The sequence below is a fragment of the Musca autumnalis genome, unplaced genomic scaffold (genome assembly GCF_047663935.1).
Source record: "Musca autumnalis isolate F117 unplaced genomic scaffold, ASM4766393v1 scaffold_4, whole genome shotgun sequence".
In the NCBI taxonomy this organism is placed as follows: domain Eukaryota; kingdom Metazoa; phylum Arthropoda; class Insecta; order Diptera; family Muscidae; genus Musca; species Musca autumnalis.
This window is the reverse complement of record NW_027411977.1, coordinates 208,116,291-208,140,254: the sequence shown is the minus strand read 5'-3', so window position 1 is coordinate 208,140,254 and position 23,964 is coordinate 208,116,291. Positions and strand designations below refer to the sequence as shown.

General features: G+C 37.1%; 1 protein-coding gene across 3 annotated transcripts; it reads right to left on the bottom strand.

The window, feature by feature from the left end:
- Window positions 1–373: 373 nt before the first annotated feature.
- On the bottom strand, window positions 374–23,483 carry Hsc70-1 (Heat shock protein 70 cognate 1). Of its 3 annotated transcripts, none has more exons than XR_012412815.1 (4): window positions 22,620–23,483; window positions 22,239–22,458; window positions 665–2,494; window positions 374–422 (listed from the first exon to the last, which is right to left on the bottom strand). XR_012412815.1 is itself a non-coding variant. In XM_073985979.1 (3 exons), exons 2-3 carry the CDS (start codon window positions 22,441–22,443, stop codon window positions 759–761), a joined length of 1,941 nt encoding a protein of 646 aa, XP_073842080.1. In that variant the 5' UTR covers window positions 22,444–22,458; window positions 22,620–23,129; the 3' UTR covers window positions 374–758. The 3 variants fall into 3 exon arrangements, 1 of the variants encoding a protein (XP_073842080.1); XR_012412814.1 differs by having other exon boundaries at window positions 374–430; window positions 672–2,494; window positions 22,620–23,129; XM_073985979.1 differs by having other exon boundaries at window positions 374–2,494; window positions 22,620–23,129.
- Window positions 23,484–23,964: the final 481 nt, after the last annotated feature.

The following is a 23,964-nucleotide window of genomic DNA, read 5'->3' as shown; positions in this document are numbered from 1 at the left end:
GATTAGCTTCAGCTCGCCAATAGAGACTCGCTTCAGGTCGCCAATAGAGACTCGGTTCAGCTCGCCAATAGAGACTCGGTTCAGCTCGCCAATAGAGACTCGCTTCAGGTCGCCAATAGAGACTCGCATCAGCTCGCCAATAGAGACTCGCTTCAGCTCGCCAATAGAGACTCGCTTCAGCTCGCCAATAGAGACTCACTTCAGCTCGCCAATAGAGACTTCCTTCAGCTCCTCTTTAAAGACATAATTCAGCTCGTTGATAAATACTCCCTTCAGCTCGTCGATAAAGACCTCTTCTATTTAGGCTCTCTTTCACTGCTTGTAGATATGGAAGACCTTCTATTCTTGATATTCTTGAAAATAAAAACATATCTTTTTTGCAATTAAAGAAACCAAAAATTTATTAATTTTTTATGAGAAAACTAAAAATGTTCTTGGTGTTTATTGTTGACCTGTTGGTGGTTAATTTTTGTTTGATGTTTTTTCGGCTTAAGGTCAGTAAAAAACGTTGTTTATTTTTGTTTTCAAATTTTTATTCCAATATTTCGGTTGACATCGTCAACCATCTTCAGGGATAAAATTTAATGAGAAAAGCAACAGCTTCAGATGCCGTTTTGAGCTAGTCTAGACCTTAAGCCGAAAAAACATCAAACAAAAAGAAAACTAAAAATCATTCCCAATTAGAACGAAACTTTGCACAAACGACATCTCATGATCGGCATCAGCAACCAGACAAGAAACTCCTTGTCATCATCCACTTAATCCACTTCCTCAATCGTAGGTCCAGTAGATCCACCACCAGGTGCTGCTCCAGCTCCACCAGGCATACCGCCGCCAGCATTTGGTGGTGGTGCAGCACCACCCTGATATAGGCGTGTTATAATTGGATTGCAAATCTTTTCCAATTCCTTTTGTTTATATTCGTATTCATCCTTTTCGGCAGTTTGATTGCCATCCAACCAGGATATGGTCTCATTGCACTTTTGCATAATCATTTGACGATCCGAATCGGAAATCTTTGCACGTACATTTTCATCATCAAGGGTGGCTTTCATTTGGAAGCAATATGACTCCAACGAGTTCTTGGCATTAACTCGTTCACGTTGTTGCTCATCCTCGTGGCGATAGGCTTCGGCATCATTGACCATGCGTTCAATGTCTTCCTTACTCAAACGGCCCTTATCATTAGTAATGGTGATTTTGTTCTCCTTATTTGTGGACTTCTCCACAGCAGTGACATTCAAAATACCATTGGCATCTATATCAAAGGTGACCTCAATTTGTGGCACACCCCTGGGGGCTGGGGGTATACCACTCAGTTCAAATTTACCCAATATGTTGTTATCCTTGGTCATCGCTCGCTCACCCTCAAAGACTTGAATCAAAACTCCGGGTTGATTGTCCGAATAGGTGGTAAAGACCTGGGTCTGCTTGGTGGGAATGGTGGTGTTACGTTTGATCAAAACTGTCATAACACCACCGGCCGTCTCAATACCCAATGACAAAGGTGTTACATCCAACAGCAACAGATCTTGCACAGCTTCCGACTTATCACCATGCAGAATGGCAGCCTGGACCGCAGCACCATAAGCCACAGCCTCATCAGGGTTAATGGACTTATTCAAATCTTTGCCATTGAAAAAGTCCTGCAACAGCTTCTGCACCTTAGGTATGCGTGTGGAACCACCCACCAAAACAATATCATGAATCTGTCCCTTATCCATTTTGGCATCACGCAAAGCCTTGGCCACTGGTTCCATGGTACCTCTAAACAAATCACCATTCAATTCTTCAAAACGGGCCCTGGTAATGGAGGTATAAAAATCAATGCCATCCATAAGAGAATCAATTTCAATGCTGGCTTGTGTTGAGGCGGACAATGTACGCTTGGCCCTCTCACATGCAGTGCGCAAACGTCGAAGGGCTCTCTTATTGGTGGACAGATCTTTCTTGTGTTTACGTTGAAATTCCTGCACAAAATGATTAACCATGCGATTATCGAAATCTTCACCACCCAAATGGGTATCTCCTGCCGTGGATTTAACCTCAAAAATACCATCCTCAATGGTTAGAATCGAGACATCAAAGGTGCCACCACCCAAATCGAAAATCAAGACATTACGTTCGGAGGTTCCTTTTTTATCTAGACCATAGGCAATGGCGGCAGCCGTGGGCTCATTGATAATGCGCAAAACATTCAACCCAGCAATGGCTCCAGCATCTTTGGTAGCCTGTCGCTGAGAATCATTGAAATAGGCTGGAACCGTAACAACAGCATCTGTCACCGTCCTACCCATATAAGCTTCGGCAGTTTCCTTCATCTTGGTCAAAACCATGGATGAGACTTCCTCGGGGAAAAAGGATTTCTTTTCACCTTTGTATTCAATGCGAATCTTCGGTTTGCCACCATCGCTGACCACCTCAAAGGGCCAATGTTTCATGTCGCTCTGCACAGTGATGTCATCGAATTTGCGACCAATTAGACGTTTGGCATCTGAAAAGAGAGAGGGAGGAAAAGAGAGGGGGTACATTAGTCAGGAGAATAGTTGAAATAGGTAAATTAATGTTACATGGGAAACCTTGTTTGACCAATTCAAAAGACACCTTTGGAACACCTTCAACTCGCTACGAAAACTCCCATTGGTAATCCATACAAACTTTCTTTCGCTCCCTTCAACACATAGTTTAAAGATTCTTTATAACTTCTATAAGACTCCCTTTAGCTCGCCTCAGGTCATCCATAGACTAGTACTTTCCTTTCAAATTGGGCGCCATTTCAAGCATAAAATCAAGTTTAGCGTATAAAGAATTCCTTCTTCGCATCCACGTAAAGACAGACTTCGTCTGCCCTATAAAAGCAGGCTTAACTTGGTCTATGAAGTCAGCCTTCAGTTGGTCTATGAACACTAGTTGTAGTTACAAGTTGGGCGCTATTTTCCTCTTTAATGCAACTTTTGTCTACAAAATCACCCTTCAGCTCTTACAGACAGCTCCTCTTTAAATCGACTATAAGGAACACCTTTTGATCACCAGTAAAGAATCCATCGAGCTCATCTGCAAGGACGCTTTGGGCTCCGTTTAGCTCTTCTATTAAGACTCACATTTAAGCGCCTATATAGTCTCCCATTTGGCCACCTATAAAGACCCCCTTCTGGTCTTCTATTAAGAATAAAATTATGCTTCTATGTTGGGAGCCATTAACTACTATAAGAACACCATTCGAAGGATTCTTTACAGCTAGTTTACTTTCAAGCGGGGCAAAGGCGATAGCTGGTCTGTAAAATCAGCCATCAATTTATCTATAAAGACAGTCATCAGCAGTTTCTTAAAGCCATCGTTAGCTGGTCAATAAATTCAGTCATCAGCTGATCTACAAACACATTCATCAACTGTTCCATAAAGACAGTCATCAGCTGGTCAGCTGATCAATAAATACAGTCATCAGCTGGTCTATAAATACAGACATCAGCTGGTCAGCAGGACAGTCATCAACTGGTCTATAAATACAGTCATCAACTGATCTATGAAGACAGTCATCAGCTGGTCCATAAATACAGTCAACAGCTGATCTATAAAGACAGTCATCAACTGTTCCATAAAGACAGTCATCAGCTAGTCTATAAATACAGCCATCAGATGATCTATAAAGACAGTCATCAGCTGGTCAATAAATACAGTCATCAACTTGTTTCTAAATACAACCTTCCAATATTCGATAAAGACTGCCTTCAGTTTATCCATAAAGACAACCATCAGCTGATCTATAAAGATAGTCATCAGTTGTTCCTTAAAGACAGTCATCAGCTGATCAATAAATACAGTCATCAGCTGATCTAAAAAGGCAGTCATCAGCTGTTCCACACAGCCATTCATCAGCTGTGCCATAAATGCAGTCATCAGCTGTTCCATAAAGACAGTCATCAGCTGGTCAGCTGATCAATAAAGGCAGCCATCAGCTGATCTATAAAAACAACCATCAACTGTTCCATAAAGAAAGTCATCAGGTAGTCTATAAATAAAGACATTAGCTGATCCAAAAAAATTCATCAGTTGTTCCATAAAGACAGCCATCAACTGTTCCATAAAGGCAGTTATCAGTTGGTTTATAAATACAGCCATCAGCTGACCTATAAATACATTCTTCAGCTGTTCCATAAAGAGAGTCATCAGCTGTTCCATAAAGACATTCATCGGCTTTGCTATAAATGCAGTCATCAGCCGGTTCATAAAGAAAGCCTTCAGCTATTCTACAAATACAGACATCAGGTGATCCATAAAGACAGTTATCAGCTGTTCCATAAAGACAGTCATCTGCTGTTCCACAAAGACAGTCATCAGCTGTTCCATAAAGGCATTAATCAATTGTTCCATAAAGACAGTTATCAGCTGGTCTATAAATGCAGCCATCAGCTGACCTATAAGTAGATTCATCAGCTGTTCCATAAAGACATTCATCAGCTGTGCTATAAATGCAGTCATCACCTGTTCAATAAAGGCAGTCATCAGCTGGTCAGCTGACCAATAAAGGCAGCCATCAGCTGATCTGTAAAGACAGTCATCAACTGTTCCATAAAGGCAGTCATCAGCTGACCTATAAATACCTTTATCAGCTGTTCCATAAAGACAGTCATCAGCTGTTCCGTAAAGACATTCGTCAGCTGTTCCATAAAGACATTCGTCAGCTGTGCCATAAATGCAGTCATCAGCTGACCTATAAATAACTTTATCAGCTTTTCCATAAAGACAGTCATCAGCTGTTCCATAAAGACATTCGTCAGCTGATCTATAAAGACAGCCATCAACTGTTCCATAAAGACAGTCATCAGCTGACATATAAATACATTCATCAGCTGGTCATCAGCTGATCTACAAACACATTCATCAACTGTTCCATAAAGACAGTCATCAGCTGGTCAGCTGATCAATAAAAACAGTCATCAGCTGGTCTATAAATACAGTCATCAGCTGGTCCATAAAGACAGTCATCAGCTGTTCCATAAAGACAGTCATCAGCTGGTCTATAAATACAGTCATCAACTGATCTATGAAGACAGTCATCAGCTGGTCCATAAATACAGTCAACAGCTGATCTATAAAGACAGTCATCAACTGTTCCATAAAGACAGTCATCAGCTAGTCTATAAATACAGCCATCAGATGATCTATAAAGACAGTCATCAGCTGGTCAATAAATACAGTCATCAGCTGATCTATAAAGACAGTTATCAGCTGATCTAAAAAGATAGTCATCAGCTGTTCCACAAAGTAATTCATCGGCTGTGCCATAAATGCAGTCATTAGCTGTTCCATAAAGATAGTCATCAGCTGATCAACAAAGGCAGACATCAGCTGATATATAAAGACAGGCATCAGCAGTTCCATGAAGACATTCATCAGCTGGTCTACAAAGACAGTCATCAGCTGTTCCATGAAAACAATCATCAGCTGTTCATAAAGGCAGTCATCAGCTGGTCTATAAATACTGCCATCAGCTGATCTATAAAGGCAGTCATCAGTTGTTCCATAAAGACATTCATCAGCTGTTCTATAAATACAGCCATCAGCTGATCTATAAAGACAGTTATCAGCTGATCTAAAAAGACAGTCATCAGCTGGTCTATAAATACAGTCATCAGCTGATCTATAAAGACAGTTATCAGCTGATCTAAAAAGACAGTCATCAGCTGTTCCACAAAGTAATTCATCAGCTGTGCCATAAATGCAGTCATTAGCTGTTCCATAAAGACAGTCATCAGCTGATCAATAAAGGCAGACATCAGCTGATCCATAAAGAAAGCCGTCAGTTAGTCTATAAATACAGACATCAGCTTATCCATAAAGACAGTCATCAGCTGTTTCATAAAGACAGTCATCAGCTGTTCCAAAAAGACATTCGTCAGCTGTGCCATAAATGCAGTGATCAACTGTTCCATAAAGACAGTCATCAGCTGGTCAGCTGATCTATAAAGACAGCCATCAACTGTTCCATAAAGACAGTCATCAGCTTGTCTATAAATACAGCCATCAGCTGACATATAAATACATTCATCAGCTGTTCCATAAAGACAGTCATCAACTGGTCTATAAATCTATAAAGACAGTCATCAGCCGGTCTATAAAGACAGCCTTCATCTCGCCCATAAAAACAGCTTTCATCACGCTTATAAATACAGCTTCCTGTTGCCAGCCTTCACCACCCCTATAAAGACGCTTATAAAGACAGCCTTCATCTCGCGTATAGAGACTGTATTAATCTCGCCTATACAGATAGCTTCTAAAGAAAGCCTTCATCTCGCCAATAAAGGCAGCCATCATCTCGCCTATAAAGACAGCCTTCATCTCGGTTATAGAGACTGTATTAATCTCTCCTATAAAGACAGCCTTCATCTCGCCAATAAAGACAGCCATCATCTCGCCTACAAAGACAGCCTTCAGCTTGCCTGTAAATAGCCTTCATTTCGCCTATAAAAACAGCCTTCATCTCGCCTATAGCGACAGCCTTCATCTTGCCTATAAAGGCAGCATTCATTTCGCCTATAAAGGCAGCCTTCATTTCGCCTATAAAGACAGCCTTCATCATGGGTTTAAAGACAGCCGTCATCTAGCCTATAAAGGCAGCCTTCATCTTGCCTATAAATACAGCCTTCATCTCGCCAATAAAGGCAGCCATCATCTCGCCTATAAAGACAGCCTTCATCTCGCATGTAAAGACAACCTTCATCTCGTCTATAAAGGCAGCCTTCATCTCGCCTATAGAGACAACCATCATCCCGCCATAAAGGCAGCCTTCATCTCCCCTATAAAGACAGCCTTCATCTCGTTTGTAAAAGGCAGCCGTTGCCTCTCCTATAAAGATAGTCTCTCATCTCAACTATAAATATGAGGTCTTCACTTTCAATTTGGGCGCCATTATCCATTATAAAGGCACCTTTCATCTATAAAGTTTCTCTTCTTTTCGTCTAAAGACCCCATTATTTTGTAACCCATAACAAATTTAAATATTTTTTATTTTTTATAAATAAATTATTTATTTTTAAAATTACAACTAAATTTTTGCGTTTAAGGATTACAGTCAAACTTAAATTTAATTACAGAAGGTAGACTTGCTACGCATGGCAGGCAGGATATGGAGGATAATTAACAGGCATTGCAACAAACAACACTACTACAGATGCAGAGAGAGCTAGCTGTACAACTTGTTAGAAAACTGAAATTAGACAAACCATAAAAGAAAGACAACAAAAATTGTGAATTAGTACTTTTTGCTTTACACAACAAGATTATGATGGAATGGAAATTGGTAATGGGATGGGCATGCAAACATATATTAGACATGCGAATATCATTACAGTCACATTATTTATTGGGCAAACTTGGATTAACTGGATCTAGCAGAGAACTCGCACATCAACCTTATTCTGAACAAAAATTCTCCGTGAGTATTGGCTTTCCGCCGTTTCAAGGTGAGAGTGAGAAAACACACAAGGAATTTACGTTCAGAATAATCCCCAATTTGAGAAATAATTATAATAATTTCTAATCCCACAATAGTTATTGGGCTAAATTTATCTAGTTTCACTAGCCTAATATTATCTCAAATATTCAGAAAATACAAAAAAACTACTTGCCATAGTAAATATAGCTGCTATCTATTTTTAAATATCGCCACAGTAGTGACACTGAAAATCTATATGCGCGCGCTATAAACTCTGCAAAACATTCCCAAAATATTTCTAATACACAAAGGCATGAATGAAATTTTTTGTTTACATTCACACACAAATAAAACAAAAACAACAAATCAAACAAAATGATAAACACCAACGAACTGTGAAATCAAAACTTGTGATTATTGTCTTTTGCAAATGGATGTATGTTTGTGAATGTATGTAGATCTGTTTAATTTTATTTTCAATTTGTTCGCCTAATGCATTTCACAAAATTGAGGCATTTGAGCGTTGTGTTTTAGCCACAATCAAAATATAAATTTTTGTTGGCAACCAACTGCTGGTTATAAACATTGACTATTAATGACGTGGTTAAAACATACAAAATAGCACAGTTGAATATGCAGGAATATATATATTAGATGGGGTCGTCATGGTATGTTGTGAAAAGAAAAGTAGAGTTAAAGCCAGAACAGAATCAATCGTCGCTTGCTTTGCTTGCTTCCCAAATGTCAAATTATAAAGAAATGCCAGAGCCTCCTAAAGGAGAACGCAGGCGGATTTGCAAAGAGGCTGTGGCATTCCTTTTTAATTTGACATATGGGGAAGCAAGCAAAGCAAGCGACGATTGATTCTGTTCTGGCCTTTAGGGATTGGCTATTGCAGGCGTATAAGTATTGGTATTATTAATTGCATTACTAATACGGCATCCTGCACCAAAGTTGATATTCTATTATGACAGCAGTAAATGGCGCCCAACGTGACAATACTCGTTAATCGTTAAGAGTAAAATAATTTCCCTTGAAAAAACGTTTGTCTATGTCTAGTAAGCTGCTCAACCAACAGCAATACCGATCGCATAATTTGAAGTAAATGGCGCCCAACGTGAAAATGGCTGTGAAATACTCTGTTATCAGCAAAAGTGGAATAATTTAATTTCACTTGATTGAATTAACAGAAAATTAATTTTAATTATTTTTCTTGACCCATTCTAATGTCTCTTGACATTACTTGTAGTTTAATATGAAAGAACTCGTGGATATTTGCGTTGCATATTTATGCGTCTATAAGTTAAACATTCAATCATTTTGTATTTTGTGTGGTGGGAGCTGTGACAATGACAACTGTATATCATAATAATGATGATGCCTTTGAAAGATTTGTGCGGATGCACCCGCATCAAGGAAAATCTGCATATATGAGAAATGAAATTTAGTGTCTATGCTTGAATTAATCGAGGACAAACAGGCACACATGTATGAGAAATAAAATACATACAAACAAGAGGAAATCGCAACAAGCAAGATCATTACAATAACAAACATTAACAAATAAAACACATATACATAAATATACGGCTATGTTGTGAGACACACTTCACCTCTCACTTCACGCCTCAAGCATTTTGTTCAACCCATTCAACCCCACTCCCATTTCTTGACAATTTATTGGGGCTAATTCTTGTTAGGATATTTAAAAAGAATAGTACACCATAGTCCGTCCATAAAATACTCAAAAAAATAAGCGTAAATGGGGTGAACAAAATGGTTGAGGCGTGAAGTGAGAGGTGAAGTGTGTCTCGAAACATATCCGATAGAAGAATTGGAGGGTATCTGAAAAATTTTTATTCTCGGATTATACTATTCTAAATGCCTTTACTTGGAGTTAACCAGAATCCAGAATTCAAAAATGTGCGAAATCAATAGCCGGAGTACCAATACTCTCCTGACAAACTATGAGGAGTTCTTTTCAAAGCCAGTAAGATGAAACTCAGTCCGTTTTGGTATGCCTACAGGGTCAATTTCAATAAGTACAAAAGTGAAATCCAGAAAGCTAAGCATAAGTCTTGGGCCAGTTTTAGTGAGCCTATAAAGGGAGTTAATGAAGCGACCAGGTTTCGCAAGATACTATCTAAGAATCCCAAATCCATAGGTAGTATTAAGCGGAGCGACGATTCTCAAACTCTGGACATCCTCACTTACCCAAGAGAAAATCTGAATTTCTTAGGCTTTCACCCATCCCGATGATCGAAGAGGCCAAGCTAGGCTCAACTCCAATATCGACCCCTATAGCCCCCAAAGGTCGAATTGGAAGCGATGGTGGCATGACTCAGCCCCCCGCAAAATATACACCTCTTTTAGCTCCCCCTTTAATGTGAGGTCCTGCCCAAACAAAGGAAAGACACGACAACTAAGCAATCCCTCAAGCTAACTTTAACCAAAAGGTATCTTCCAGTCCTTCTCTCACGACAGAAGACAGACAGGCCAATGGTACCAGATGAACTTCGAGTAGCAGTCATCGATAGATCTGATCCTGATGGCAAGATCAGCGACAATCTATGACTGCTAATTGAAGAACGCTCTGTTCGGTAGCTCTCAAAGTCATCTGTTGCGAAAACAAGTTATCTCTAGACTTCTTTGTCAACACAATAGAGGGCCTTGGCGACCTCCTATTGTTTGCTGATCTTGTACTTGTTCTCACGAATTCGGAAGTTAATATCGCCATAGTCCAGGAACTTATACAAAAATATGTAGGATTGCTGGGCTAAGCGACGCCAACTATACCACATTCACCATATCCAAGGAAGACAATGTGAGAACATGTATAGTCGCAAAAAAGAATCTGAAATTATCTCTAATTTCAGCGGAGGAGATGTAACGATGGAAGGTAGCCTACTCAATGCACCATATTCTCATACACCCTGATCCACCAGGAAAATATGTGGAGAGGCTCGTTAGGGTGATGGGAAACTCATACCTCTTAATCCTAGGATGTGACGCAGGGACTCAAATACCCAAGGGCGAGTCCGTATTCGAGTTTACTTTGGGGTAATGACAGCACTTTTCAAAATAGAATCAGGGAGAAAGTTATTGATACGAGGGCTGAACGATAACTATCTGGCCTAACAATGAAAACGCGAATATTTACCACCAAAAACGGTTTTATTGTTTTCTTAAGTAGTCTCCAGCATGATTTATACGCTTTTTCGTGCGCTCAAACATATTGGCGAAGCACTTTTTCCACTCCGAATGAGACACCTCCAAAACATGGTTTTTGAACGCTTTTAAAGCATCTTCAGGCAACAAAAATCGTTGACCACGTATGTTTTTCTTGATGTGCTGGAATCCACTGAAGTCATTGGATCCCCAGACAAGGCTGTACGGCGGATAATCCATCAATTCCACGTTTTGCCGGGTCAAACAGGCACTGGTTTGAATCGATGTGTGAGAGCCCACGCTGGCATGATGCAGAATTATTTGTCTTCTCTTGTTCGTTTTTCGAATTTCTCAGGAGACTTCAGGCAAACAAATTATAGTATACCACTCAGAATTAACCGTCCTATATTTCTCAAGCCATATAATCGCCACACGGTATTTTTTCTTTTTTTTTTTTTTTTTTTTTTGAAGAAACAGACAACCATGGAAGTGCTTCTTACATGAACAACTTTTGTTTGATTTGGCTTGCTTTCGAAGAGCCGAACGGCCGATTCCTGTTGTTGTTTAAGACTCCTAAGCATAGATCCTAGATTCGTCGTCTGTGGCGATCTTATAAACGTCGTTTGAAGCACCGCGATCGCTTTTATACGCTATTTCTTTGAACCAATTCACAGGAGCCTTTTCTGAGCGATTGTCCAATTTTACTGGATCTAGCGAGAAAAATCCATTTCTGCGGCAAGGTGTTTAGGCAATATCAAATATCAGTTGGTGGAAGAAATGTACAAGGATGCCTCTGTCTCACTGTATTTAACTTGACGATCTTGCCTTATTCGTTGCGCGGCATATTTTTTTCTGGCACAACGACCGATTTTGGCCGACCCTCACGACCTTCGTTTTTTGGCGAGTGCCGACCACGGTTGAATTCATTAAACCAGTTTTTCATAGTCCTATAGGATGGAACTTTTTTCGCCATACAAAGATTTAATTTGATCGATACGATCTTGCGGTGATTATCCACGTCGAAATTTGTGAAAAATACTTGGACGAAAATGTTCACAAGTAAATTTCATTTCTTCATGATTTTTTCAAGTCACTGTAAGAAACACATAAAATTGTCGTACGACAAACTGTCCTGAGTAAGTCTAGGCTAAAAACTGCCAAACTTTCCAAAAAAAAAATTCAAATGGCGCCTGGCAATACGCTGTGTTGCCTATGCCAGGTAGTTTTCGTGCATCCCTCGTATCTTCTTCTTCTTCTTTATTGCGTATTCGATTTTCGAATGTTAGCGATCATATTGCAATTTTCAAAACATTACATATTTATGTTTTTATAAATTATTAACAAAATAGGAAAATATATCTCTATTTCTCGCTATGCTTATTAAATTTTCGGCGTTCTGGAATTCTGTCCATTGTTGGATATTTTGAATCCATGACATCTCTTTTCTTCCTCTGGTACGTCTTCCTTCTACGTTTGCTTGCAGTATTTCCTGGAGAATGGTGTATTTACGGTTTCGCATAATGTGCCCTAGATATGCTGTTTTCCGTTTCTTTATGTTGTTTAATAATTCTCTTGTTGTATTCATTCTTCGCAATACTTCAATATTTGGTACATGCAGGACCCATGGTATTTTTAGTGCTCGACGGTACTCCCACATCTCAAATGCTTCGAGTCGTTTGATATCTGCCGCTTTTAACGTCCACACTTCGACTGAATATAACAAGACTGGCCATATATACGCTTTTATGAAACGAGATTTTGTTGCAACATTTATATCATGGCTTATTAGGACTTTTTTATATTTATGAAATGCATCTCTTGCCATTTCTATGCGACATTTGATTTCTTTTAAGTAGTCCCATTGATCATTTAGCAAAACTCCCAAGTATTTGAAACTTTTTACCCTCTCAATATGGAAATTTTGTATTTTTAAAATCAACTCGTTATGAGCGTTGTTCTTACTTATGCTTGGTTTACATTCGGCGTCGTTTCGTAATTTCGAAGGCGTTTCGTGATTTCGTGCGGAATCAAGCAAAATTTATCATGATTTCGCATACAAAAATGAAATCATCTCATTTCGTGATTTCAGCGAAATCAACATCGAAATCACAATACACATGATATACAACCTTGTTTTTGCCTAAAAAAGTACCAAAAGTTGCAACACTTTTCACGTATCACAATAAATAAGGTAGATGTGCGAATTGCTGCAACAAAAAATGTTAGTGTATCAAAATTTGTAAACAAAGTGATAAAAATATTAAATTACTTTGTTACAATGCTATTTTTCATTGTGTTCCCGTACTTTTTTAATGGTAATATTAGAAAATAGGGCGAATTGTCAAAAATTGCTTCCCCATACAAATTTCTTAAAAAAGACGGGAACGGAAAAATGACGGAAATTGCAAAAACTCCAGCAGAAATGTCAAAATCAACTGGTCTGTTCCTTTACTTCTGAAAATGGTAAAACCGGCAAAAGTAGTAAAAGTTTAAAACCGCTCCCATATGAATTGTATTGTGTCTGAAGTAAAGGAACGCTTTTCGAGTATAAAGTGGTAAAACTTGAAGATTCTTGAACGTAAAGGAACAGAGCTAACGTATCAGCTATAATATTAGATACCAATTTACATATGAACATGCGTCCTGCTAGTTTTTACTAGGCCAAAGTTGTATGCTAGAAAACAGGAGAAGAGGGTGTTATTCGGCGCTATTTTTGTTTAACTAGAAGTACTAGTCTTGCTAGATTTCGGAGTACGGGAACGCATTCTTAGCATTAAACAGGAAAACTACTGCAAGTACTAATATTTTGCAGGTTCTGAGCACAACTTTTATCTACCAAAATTTATTATTATGATGTCTCAACGATAAAATCATTATTTATTTTTTTATTTGTTGGTACTATACACAATTAATAAGATATATAGATAATTTTACGATAATTTTCCAAATAAAGTTGAAAATTTCTATATTGTCGTACATTTTTGATGATTAATTCATATTACAACAACTTGCTTTGAAAATTCATGTTCGATCAGCTGCGCATATGCATCTGCCTTGATCATTGTGATATGTTTGAAATCAACAAAATATAAGTATAAACACCGGGGTGTATTTCAGGATTTCGTGAAATCCAGTGGATTTTGGAGCGCAAGTGTAAACTTGGCATTATTATCATAAATTTTGTTTTGAGGGTGTTTATTTTTAGCCCATACAACTCACTACTTGATGTTAGTCTATCAACAAGATTTTGTAGGCCTGATATGCTCGTATAACCCTCATTATTGACTGCAGAGATTTTTGGTTGCAAGAACACCTTGCAAACGCTAAAATTAATCGCTACATTGTGTTGGGCCCCGGGTCATTGCAAAGTCGAAGGAAATTAAATAGCGGATGAAATGGTGCGTTGCGGATCGAAGTCAACCGATATTATAGTCGAAAACTCAATCAAGCCACCCTTGTGCCACGTCAAGCGGCAGTTGGAACAAAGAAATCGGGACAATGCTAGCCAGAATTGGTACAACCAACCTAGTTGTAAGGAATCCAAGACAATTTGGCCCATCCTCTCTAAGCGAAGAACTACATCTCTGCTTTTCATGAAGAAGTCCGACCTGAAATTAACGGTGGGAATCCTGCAAATTGGAAAAATATGATACTGTTGCGATACTGTGAATCAAGGGTGAACCATATACGATCCAATATCTGACAAACTTCTGCCAAAGCGAGCCAACAAGTATGTTTCTTCTTACCAAAGGTCTGAAATGGCTTCAGCGAGATCAAAATACTGTACCGTAAAATGGCAAACTCTCTTCCTCTCTCTCTCTCTCTCTCTATCTCTCATATCTACACCCAAAATCAGTGATGCTCAAATATTTTATGCATTAGCTTCTCTATCCCTGCGTTTACACAAGACAGGACAGTTGAGTACATATATTGGTTGTCGAAAACCCAAAACTCGCCTGTGTAACGTAGGCGTCCCGACAACTGCATAAACAGTTGTAAAAAATCGTCGATTTCTTTTTGTTTTCCGTTCAGATCATGGTAGAATAAGGAAGGTAGAACAGGTTTGAAAAAACCATAGAAAATCAACCCTACACCTGTGCCCGCTTTCTTTCAAAATTGCCAATGGTGACAAACTTCATGTGTTGTTTTTGTTTATGTTTTGTTTTTTGTTTTCGAAATTAATAAAATGTTTAAAAAAATAAATGGAACGTTGTAAAGAAAAATCAAATATTTTTATGCACATCTGCAGAAAACGTTGCTATTACAGATGTTGTTGTGTTATAGCAACACAAATATGTACATATTTCAGTTATCTGGTGGTGCTGATTCCTCCGTATTGTACAGCTGGCGCAACTGCATCAGTATGAATGCTATTCAAGTCTGCCTGATAGGCTCGTTGATAAAGAGGTTCTCGATTATACCTCTCTCTCGAGATCATGAAGATTTCTCCTGACGTGCCTGTGCTAGGGAAGCCTGTACACTTGATCGTGGTACTGATGCTCAATGCGATAACACCCAATGAGGTACTGCATCCACATTGTGTTGTGCTGATGTAAGGGTACAATTTTCGTCTCCTCATGAAGATGGTACAACGGTGTCATGAGGAGTCACCCTGTTGCAGTTCTTAAGACGGCATTTTGGCACGTTCGAATATTCTTCTACTGCGTAGCGCTAACATTTACATACGACGCTGCATAGCTTACCACAGATCGGCCTATAGCTTTGTAAGAGGTTACAAGGCTTCTTTCTGCTGTCGGCCAGCGACTTGAGGACCTTGTTCCTGCTTCTAATCTGTGGCATGCACGGACGACTTAAACACCCTATGGAAATTTAAACCCAATATCTTGGGGTAGTTAGTGGTCGGAATCATGGACCAATATGTTCTGGAGAGGCCCGTTTCAGCCGTCTGTGTGCTGAGCAGAGTGGCTGTGGATTTAGTGGAGGATATTTTCAGATGAAAGTACTGTGCTCATTTATGTAGATATTTAAAGACATTTAACCTATCACATACATATGTATGTCATCGACGATAGGACCCGACGCTAAGATCGTACAATCATCCGCATACATTACAGCATCAGCCGTTTTTGGGGTGTCATGCGACAACTTCTCATTTTTTTAATTATAACGGCTTTTGTTTTTTTCATTTCGATGAAAATTCTTTTCGTTTTATGAATATGAAAATTATGTATTTGAAAATTGTCATAATTTGAACATTAAAATCAAAAAATATCAAAATGGGTTTGACACAAGTCGGTCACCAAACGAAAAACAAATTGTAATCAGCTGTGAGCTCTGCGATACCTTTCTTATTATACCATGGTTCAGATATTTTGTTTTTGTTTACGTTCTTTTGTTTTCAACACATTTCAATAATTATCTTACTTATTTTTATTAAAAATGTAAACAATTTTATAACCCGACTGTCTGGGAAAAAAATGATGGGCAGCTGGGAGACAGCCGAGAAATGTTTATACAGTTAGGCAAGAAATGTATTGCAAAAACCAAAATTGTAGAAAATTTCATATTAATTGTTCGTTTATGGCAACAAATAATGTAAAAACTATACAGGTTTTTGTGCAAATCTCTTGCTATAGGTCCTTACAACAATATTCCGTAAAAATATCCAAAGGTTATTTGCGATTTATAACAAATACGGTCAAAAATAAGAATTAACTACTATTTGGGGGTGACAATAGAAGTATTGCAACGCAAAATCAGTACTATAAAACTATAAAGTTTTTGCAATTTTTTGGGGTAATTATGCATTTTTATGCCTAACTGTATGTATGTGTTAGTAAATCAGAGGGCAGAATATTCCATAAATAGGTGATTCTAGTAGTTTTCAACGTTTTCAAATATTGATTTTTAAGGAATTTCACCGTTTTAAATTATTTGTAGTTCATTCTGTTCATCCTGATAAAGTACTGAAAAGATGAAGTTTTATAGAAAAATAGGTTTCGTGGACAGAATGAAAAATATATATAATAGAGATTTGAGAGACATATTGACAAAACCGACAAAATATTCCCTCTTTGGACATAAATACAGAAATAAAAAATTGTGAAATTGGGGAAAGGGAACAAATTCCGCACGGAATTTTTATTCATTCTTGCCCTGAATGTCTCCGAGTGAAGTAGCTCTCTACTACGACACATTTTGTGATTTTAATAACCAAATGTTTATTTATGTTTTTGCCAAGAATTGCAAAGTCCGCCACAAAACATTAGAATTTCAATCAGCTGATCAAACTTCCAAATTCTTATACCCCGGTTACACTATTGAAGGTTAAACTACTGGGTTTAATAGATCCAGTGGGTTAATCTTTGCTGGTTACACTTAGCTTTTCAAGGATATAAACTGTCAGCTGATGTTTGTTTACTTATACATACAAAATAACTAATAAAGTCGTTTTTTACACTTTTACAATTTATCGTATGAGATATCGTCCCCTCTTTGCTCATATTGGTATATTTTACACACAGGGATACATTTTTGTATCATGGTATCAAGCGTACTTTTTATTAAAAAAAGTGTCTAATGTAAAAAAATAAATAATTTTATGATTTTCAAATATCTTTAGATTTATTAACTCCATAAAATCTCATGTGACCAATCGTAAACATGTAAAACACCACAAACTCTGTTGCAAAAACAGTTGCAACTTTTGGTACTTTTTGAGTAGAGTTGGATTTTTTTGCACAAATACCGAATACAACACTGTATTTTTTATGGATTTGTGCCGGATTTAAAATAAACCCAGTCGTGAGAGGATATATTTTTTGTATGGCAAATCTGGTCAGATTTGACCAGATTAAGCAATAAATCCTCATAAAGTGGGTTAACCCGGCAAAAAACTGTAGTGTAACCGCACTATTACAAGGAAAATTTTGCTTGCAAAAACTTGTATGTTCTCAGTCACAAAACTCTCCAAAATTCTCTCACAATTCTCTCCAAACTCGTTCTCTTTTACTTTACAAGTATGTTTTCGAAAAGCATTTTGTAAAAGTTTGTACAAATTTTTACAAACTTTTGGGTTATCGTTATCGGAGTTTGCTTGTCCGTTATGCTTGGTAACTGTCAATTCCATTGCTTAAACGTCAAATGAAATCCAATGGATTTCGGATGAGTTTTCATTTGACGTATACGCAAAGGAATTGACAGTTGAAATCGAGTGGATTTCGCAAATGTAAACCAAGCATTATTCATTTAATACAAGCCCAACAGATTTTACTTTATCTACAAAAGTTATTTTAATATTGTCTTTCCATTACCAGTTCAGATTTCGACATGGACTCCAACTCCATCCCATTTATTTTATAAGAATATCTTCGAAATATATGCACTCATTTTTGTCTTTGGAAGAATAATGTCGCTGATTGTAGATATCATCAAAACTGCTTTGCTTGTTGGGACTTCTAATCAACTGGTTATAAAGTGTAACGAATGCGGTGCATTTTTCACGACTCCGCGTGGTCTGCAGTGAAATCCTGTCTCCACATTGCATAAATTCTAATAATTTTGCTAAGTATTTTTATCTTCATTAACCCTGCGTTTACACAGGACAGGACAAACCCAAAACTTGCTTGTGTGACGTAGGCGTCATGGTAGAACAAAGAAGGTATGTATAGTAAATACTACAACAAATACAACTCAACAATAACCACAAAGGAATTTGTTTTTGTTTGTAACGTTACTGTCACCGGTACATGTAAACAAAACAAGGAAATGTCTACAAATTATTGGAATTTATAAAACTAATATTTTTCACATTTGATGAAATATTTTGAAAAACATGAATGAAAATTCGTTACATTTTCAATTTGAAAGTATCCATATCATTCTTCTAAATGGATAATTTCACGTAAAAAGTAGAATTCTTGCAAAAATGTGCTAAAAATTTATTGAAAAAGGAGAAGCTTTTCCAAACTTTTGTTTTTGAAATCAATGAAGCATATGTTTAATGGGGCTTTAATTTTTTAAAATTTAACAAAATATCACACATTTAAAAAACATATTGTACCGCTTCTTTAAGAGGTGTTATAGTGTGCGGCACGTTGTTCGGACTTGGAAAAGTTTACATATCATTGATATGAAGAAGTCTTTACGGGAAATAGTTTTTTCTGAATGATATATTTCTTCCTCGAAAAATATATGTATAACCCTAATAGAGATCGAAAATAGAAATAAAAATAGAAAATTTTGTATGGAATTTGACACTAACATTACAGCCCAGTTCAGTCAGCTGGGTATTACTCTTACCTTATATTGTTCTACCTACCATGTGTAGGCGTTTAGAAAACTGCAAAAGCAGTTTTAAATTATAAAGGGAAATCGTCGATTTCTTTTTGCTTTCCATTCACATATTTCCTTTTTGTTCATTTTTTTTTCAACACATTTCAATTATTATCTCACTTATTTTTACAAAAATGTAAACAAATTATTAACCCGACTTTCTGTCAAAAAATTATGAACAGCTGGGAGACAGCCGACAAATGTATGTATGTATGTATGTTTCAAGGCATATTTATTTAACGTAGAAGTGACAATCAGCTGTATTTTTACTTTTTTTTTGTAAATTTTGTTTTCAAAATGTAATAGGGTCTACTCATGAAATTTGAAACTTCGAAATTTGCTACCATAAAATACTTCTTTTTATCGTAAACGTGTAATAACAATTAGCTACGACAGTTCCGAATGCTTTATATTTACATTTTAATTCAAGTTTGTTCTATTTTAGAGGATTTTCAAAATGTATTTATGTTTTTCCTGCGAATTTTTTTAGAACGACTCCATTATTCAATATCTTCTTTGACATTAAATTTCCTATAACAACAATGTTGTTTTTTTTAATTTGTTACTTGTTGTAATTCATGCAATTACCTTATATGAATATGCCTTGGTATGTGTTAGTAAATCAGAGTTGTATTTGAAGACAAATTGTCTGGTGTAAACGCCTAGCAACTTTATTACAAATTTGAAAAATTGGAACTATTACAGAACAAAAGATCTTGGTCGCCTCTATCACGTCTTCCTCAAATTCAAAATGTCAAAATCATTGAAAAACAAGGAAAAAAGTATTAGTCGGCTTTACAGACAGAGATATACCATCAGCCTGTGTGGATTGAAGTACTTTTTTCCCCAAAAAAAACGTATGTGTTAAGGGGGGTTTTCAAAATTTTGGGCGTATGCACCGACAAAATTATGGATAGGATTAAAGCTCAAAAATTTGCAGGGATATCGATAGATAGGACTTTTTATCACATTAGCCTACGAAAAACATAATATCGCTGTAAACAGGGACACTAGGAAACCCTTCGGTAAAAATGTCCTAAGGATTCTCGAACCACACAAAAATGTTGAACATTTGTGTGGGTGGTACCACAAGGATTGCACAGATAGGGCCCAAATTTGAACATAAACTAAGTTTCGACAATATTTAGAGATCCAAAGTTTGGACCAAATCGGTTGCTACGTCTATGAGAAATCGCGCATACCATTTTAACGAATATTTTCGAACTTTTGTGGGGGAGGTACCAGAAGGAGTGGACCTATAAGCACCACCTTCGAATTTCATCTAATATTATTACAATATCCAAAGTGTGGACGAACGCAGTATTCGGTTCGAGCCCTCCAGCCAATACATATGGTGGCATAGGGGTTTTTAACAACTTTCGGGCTGTCTTCTCAAGAAGTATGGACTTGCCCCTGAAAAAATTTTATTGCCGTAATTGAGGCAGCGAATGAAAAGTGATTCGAAAGCAGGTCTTAAAGTGAATTTATCCAAAATTTTGGGTGAGAGGTACCCGAAGGAGTGGACAAATATAGTCCATATTCGAACCTGATCTATATCAATTCCATTGCTTAAAAGTCAAATGAAATCCATTGAATAGACAGTTCAAATCGAGTGGATTTCGTAAATGTAAACAAAGCACAAGCATTATGGTCCGTTGAGCGTCGCGTTACAACAACCACATGGAAACTTCAAGAACAAACTTGGCATCACTTAGTGTGGGGCCACACTAGAGTAATTTCAATGAAATTTTGACATGAAACTTTGCTTTTTTGGGAAAAACACATAATTTCAAGAAACTAGTGTACACGGTTTCGTGTGTTCTGCAATTTTGCTTTGTTGCGATATTCGTATGAAACAAAGAGACCGTTTTTTTACATTTTTTTACTTTCATATAAAAATTTCAATGAAATTACTCTTAGTGTGGCCTGGGACTTACACATTTTTCATGTGGTTGCTGTTTTCAACGCGCAACGCGTCGCACCAGGGACCGTATGTGCCGCGGCCTTTAGAATGAATTTGAGAGTTTGCTGGAAATTAGCTGGTACATTTTTAAAGTTTCAAAGTACGTGTATATTTACGAAATCCAGTAGATTTCAGATGTCAATTCCTTTGCGTATACGTGAATGAAAACTCATCTGCAATCCATTCGATTTAATTTGACGTTTAAGTGATGGAATTGAGAGTTGAAGTCGAGTGGATTTAGTAAATGTTTTATAAAAAGCCATGATTTCTATGATTTGCGTCGTGTTTAATTTGTCAAACTAGGTCTTATGTCACACGCTGAAAGTTGCACTAAAAACATTCCCTTTGTACAGGGGTTAGCAACATCAAACATTTTTCAACGGTGGCAAAATACCCCTCAGTAATGTTGGCGACATTTCCCGAGTATTTCAGCCTTGAAAAACTTCTCCACAAGTGGTGTCTTAAGACACGCCGTTCGGACTCGGCGATAAACAGTAAGTCCCATATCATTGAGCTAATATGAATCGGGGTGCACTCATTGATATGAGAGAAGTCTCCCTTGTTGTGGAACAATGTTTGTTTTTGTTAACTCTTTGATGTAAACAAAGCCTTAGAGTAAATTGGTACTTGAATGTAACTACGCGTTTACACCAGACAGTTTGTCTTCAAATACAACTCTGATTTACTAACACATGCATACATTTGTCGTTTGTCTCGCAGCTGTCCATATTATTTTCACAGACAGTCGGGTTAACAAATTTTTGACATTTTTGTGAAAAAGAAGTGAGATGATAATTCAAATGTGCAGAAAACAAAAGAATATGTACAAAAACAAAAACAAAATATGTGAACGAAAAACGAAAATGAATCGATGATTTTCATTCATAATTTTACAAATTTTTTTGCAGTTGTCTGGACGCCTACGTCACACAGGCAAGTTTTGGGATTTTGACAATCAATACATGAACTCAACTGTCCTGTCATTTGTAAACGCAGGGTTATAGTCATTTAAAATACAGTGGATTTTGTAAATCTACAGGTCCTTTTGGGTAGCTTGTTACAGTACGTTTAGACTATGCGGGATTTAGCAAATCCAGACGATTTAAGTTGTCATTTTCATACAATATATGTCAAATAAACCGAGATAATGCACTTCATCATTGTATACGTGTACACATTGTCTAAACCAAGATTAAAATAAGAAGCCAGGACCGCGCTTAAGCCATGTTTACATTATCCTTTTTTGCGTATATGCAGTGAAATATGATGTAGTATTACATGTTTTAGATTGGTTAATAGCTTTTCTATTGTTCGAGGGAAAAAAGCACGATTAGGGACTCAAGAACTGTTATATGTGCGTATTCTTCTTCTACTTACCAAAAATGGTGTTATTTGGATTCATAGCCACTTGATTTTTGGCAGCATCACCAATCAAACGTTCCGTATCGGTGAAAGCCACATATGATGGGGTAACACGATTGCCTTGATCATTGGCAATGATTTCAACTTTGCCATGTTGAAAGACACCAACACATGAATAGGTTGTGCCCAAGTCGATGCCAACAGCCGGAACTTTAGCCATTGCAAGGAGGAAAACCTATAAGCGTGCAGCAGCAAAACAAACAGGTAAACACGTGTTTGCGTTCGCAGACAACAACGACGCGACAGTGACGATAGAAAAAAGAGAAATTAATTTTCATGATTAATTTTCTTGACATTACATAATGGCCTTGAACATGGCAATGTTATTAAAAATACCTTTTATTCCTTTCTTTGTAAAAAATGGAGAAAAAATAAAACGGAAACGGGGTCTATACGGATGTTATGGTAGCCCCTCTTCACACTTTAGAATGTAAAACGATAGAGATATAGCGATATAATCAAAAATAAAAGGACAAAGGCTAAAACGCGTAGGAATTCAAGGGCTTTATCCTTTTGCAGCTCCACAGCGTCAGAGGTTATTGACAAAATGTTAGATAATAAAAATTAATTTGCAGAGATTCCTTGTTTTCGCGCACGAATATTCCTTTTTCTAGACGTTGGTTTTTTGCCTTGCACAAATTGTTGTTACGGATTTTCTTATTTCAATTTGAATTTTCTAGATTATTTTTATTCCTTTTTATTTTTAGTTGTTGGCCACAGAAAACTATTCACTAACAGATCTGCTATGTTTTTCTTGTTCGGTTGTTTTTTGGTTTCCCGTTTATGTTCCGTCTTCGATCGCTGCTAAATGTCGTTTGTTGATCTTCGTTCGCTTGAGGTTCAGTAAATGCACTTTCTTTTTCTCTTGTTTTGCCAAAGAGATTTTCATTTTTGAATGGCAATTTGTTTTCAAATTTGCATTTGTTGCAATGGCAAATTCACTTTCATTAGATGAGCTAAGAGAATGTTTTTGGCTATTTTTACCACTTGGGTTAAAATATTCACCATCAGACGATGTTGATTCTTTATGTTTTGTAAACACAAATTAGCAAAAATTATGAATTGCAATAATATATTTCAGTTATATTTACAAGCGGAAGTCCATTTGTTTAAGAACACAAAACAACAGTTAATTTTTAAGTTTTGCCTTTTCAGGGCGAAGACCATTATTTGCGAGATTATAATTAATTAATCGAGCTACATACATATACATATGTCCTAAGGGAGGCCCTATGCTCCTCAAGAAGTTAAGCGGAAACGAAGAGCATGACCTAAGGAGATTACATTGAAAATTGATATCTAGCGAAGTTCTACATCAGTAGTGAGATTCTCCGACACATTTTTTGAGTTACCGACAAAAATCGGTTAAATTAAAACGCTTATAATTTCGGTAATTAACGAAAATTTTCGGTAAGTTAACAACGAAAATAAAGCTGTCGCTAAGTCCCACCGATAGCAAGAATGTTTTCAACGTTTATTTACAATTTTAATTCATAATTTTGCCTTTTAATTTTACCGATTTTTGTCGGTAATAGCTCATTTAGACTAACCATAAATCCTCGACTGGATCTAATAAATCCAGTACAAATCTCATTCCATTTAGATATACATTTTGGAGGATTTAAATGGCAGTCAGCTGATTTTTGTTCATAGCACAATTACCAAGGTAGATGCATCAGCC

Coding starts and splice junctions, on each gene's coding strand:
- Hsc70-1 (XM_073985979.1), bottom strand. CDS start 22,443: ATGGCTAAAGTTCCGGCTGTTGGCATCGACTTGGGCACAACCTATTCA. Junction 2,495..22,238: donor TCCAAATAACACCATTTTTG/GTAAGTAGAAGA, acceptor CTCTCTTTTCAG/ATGCCAAACGTCTAATTGGT.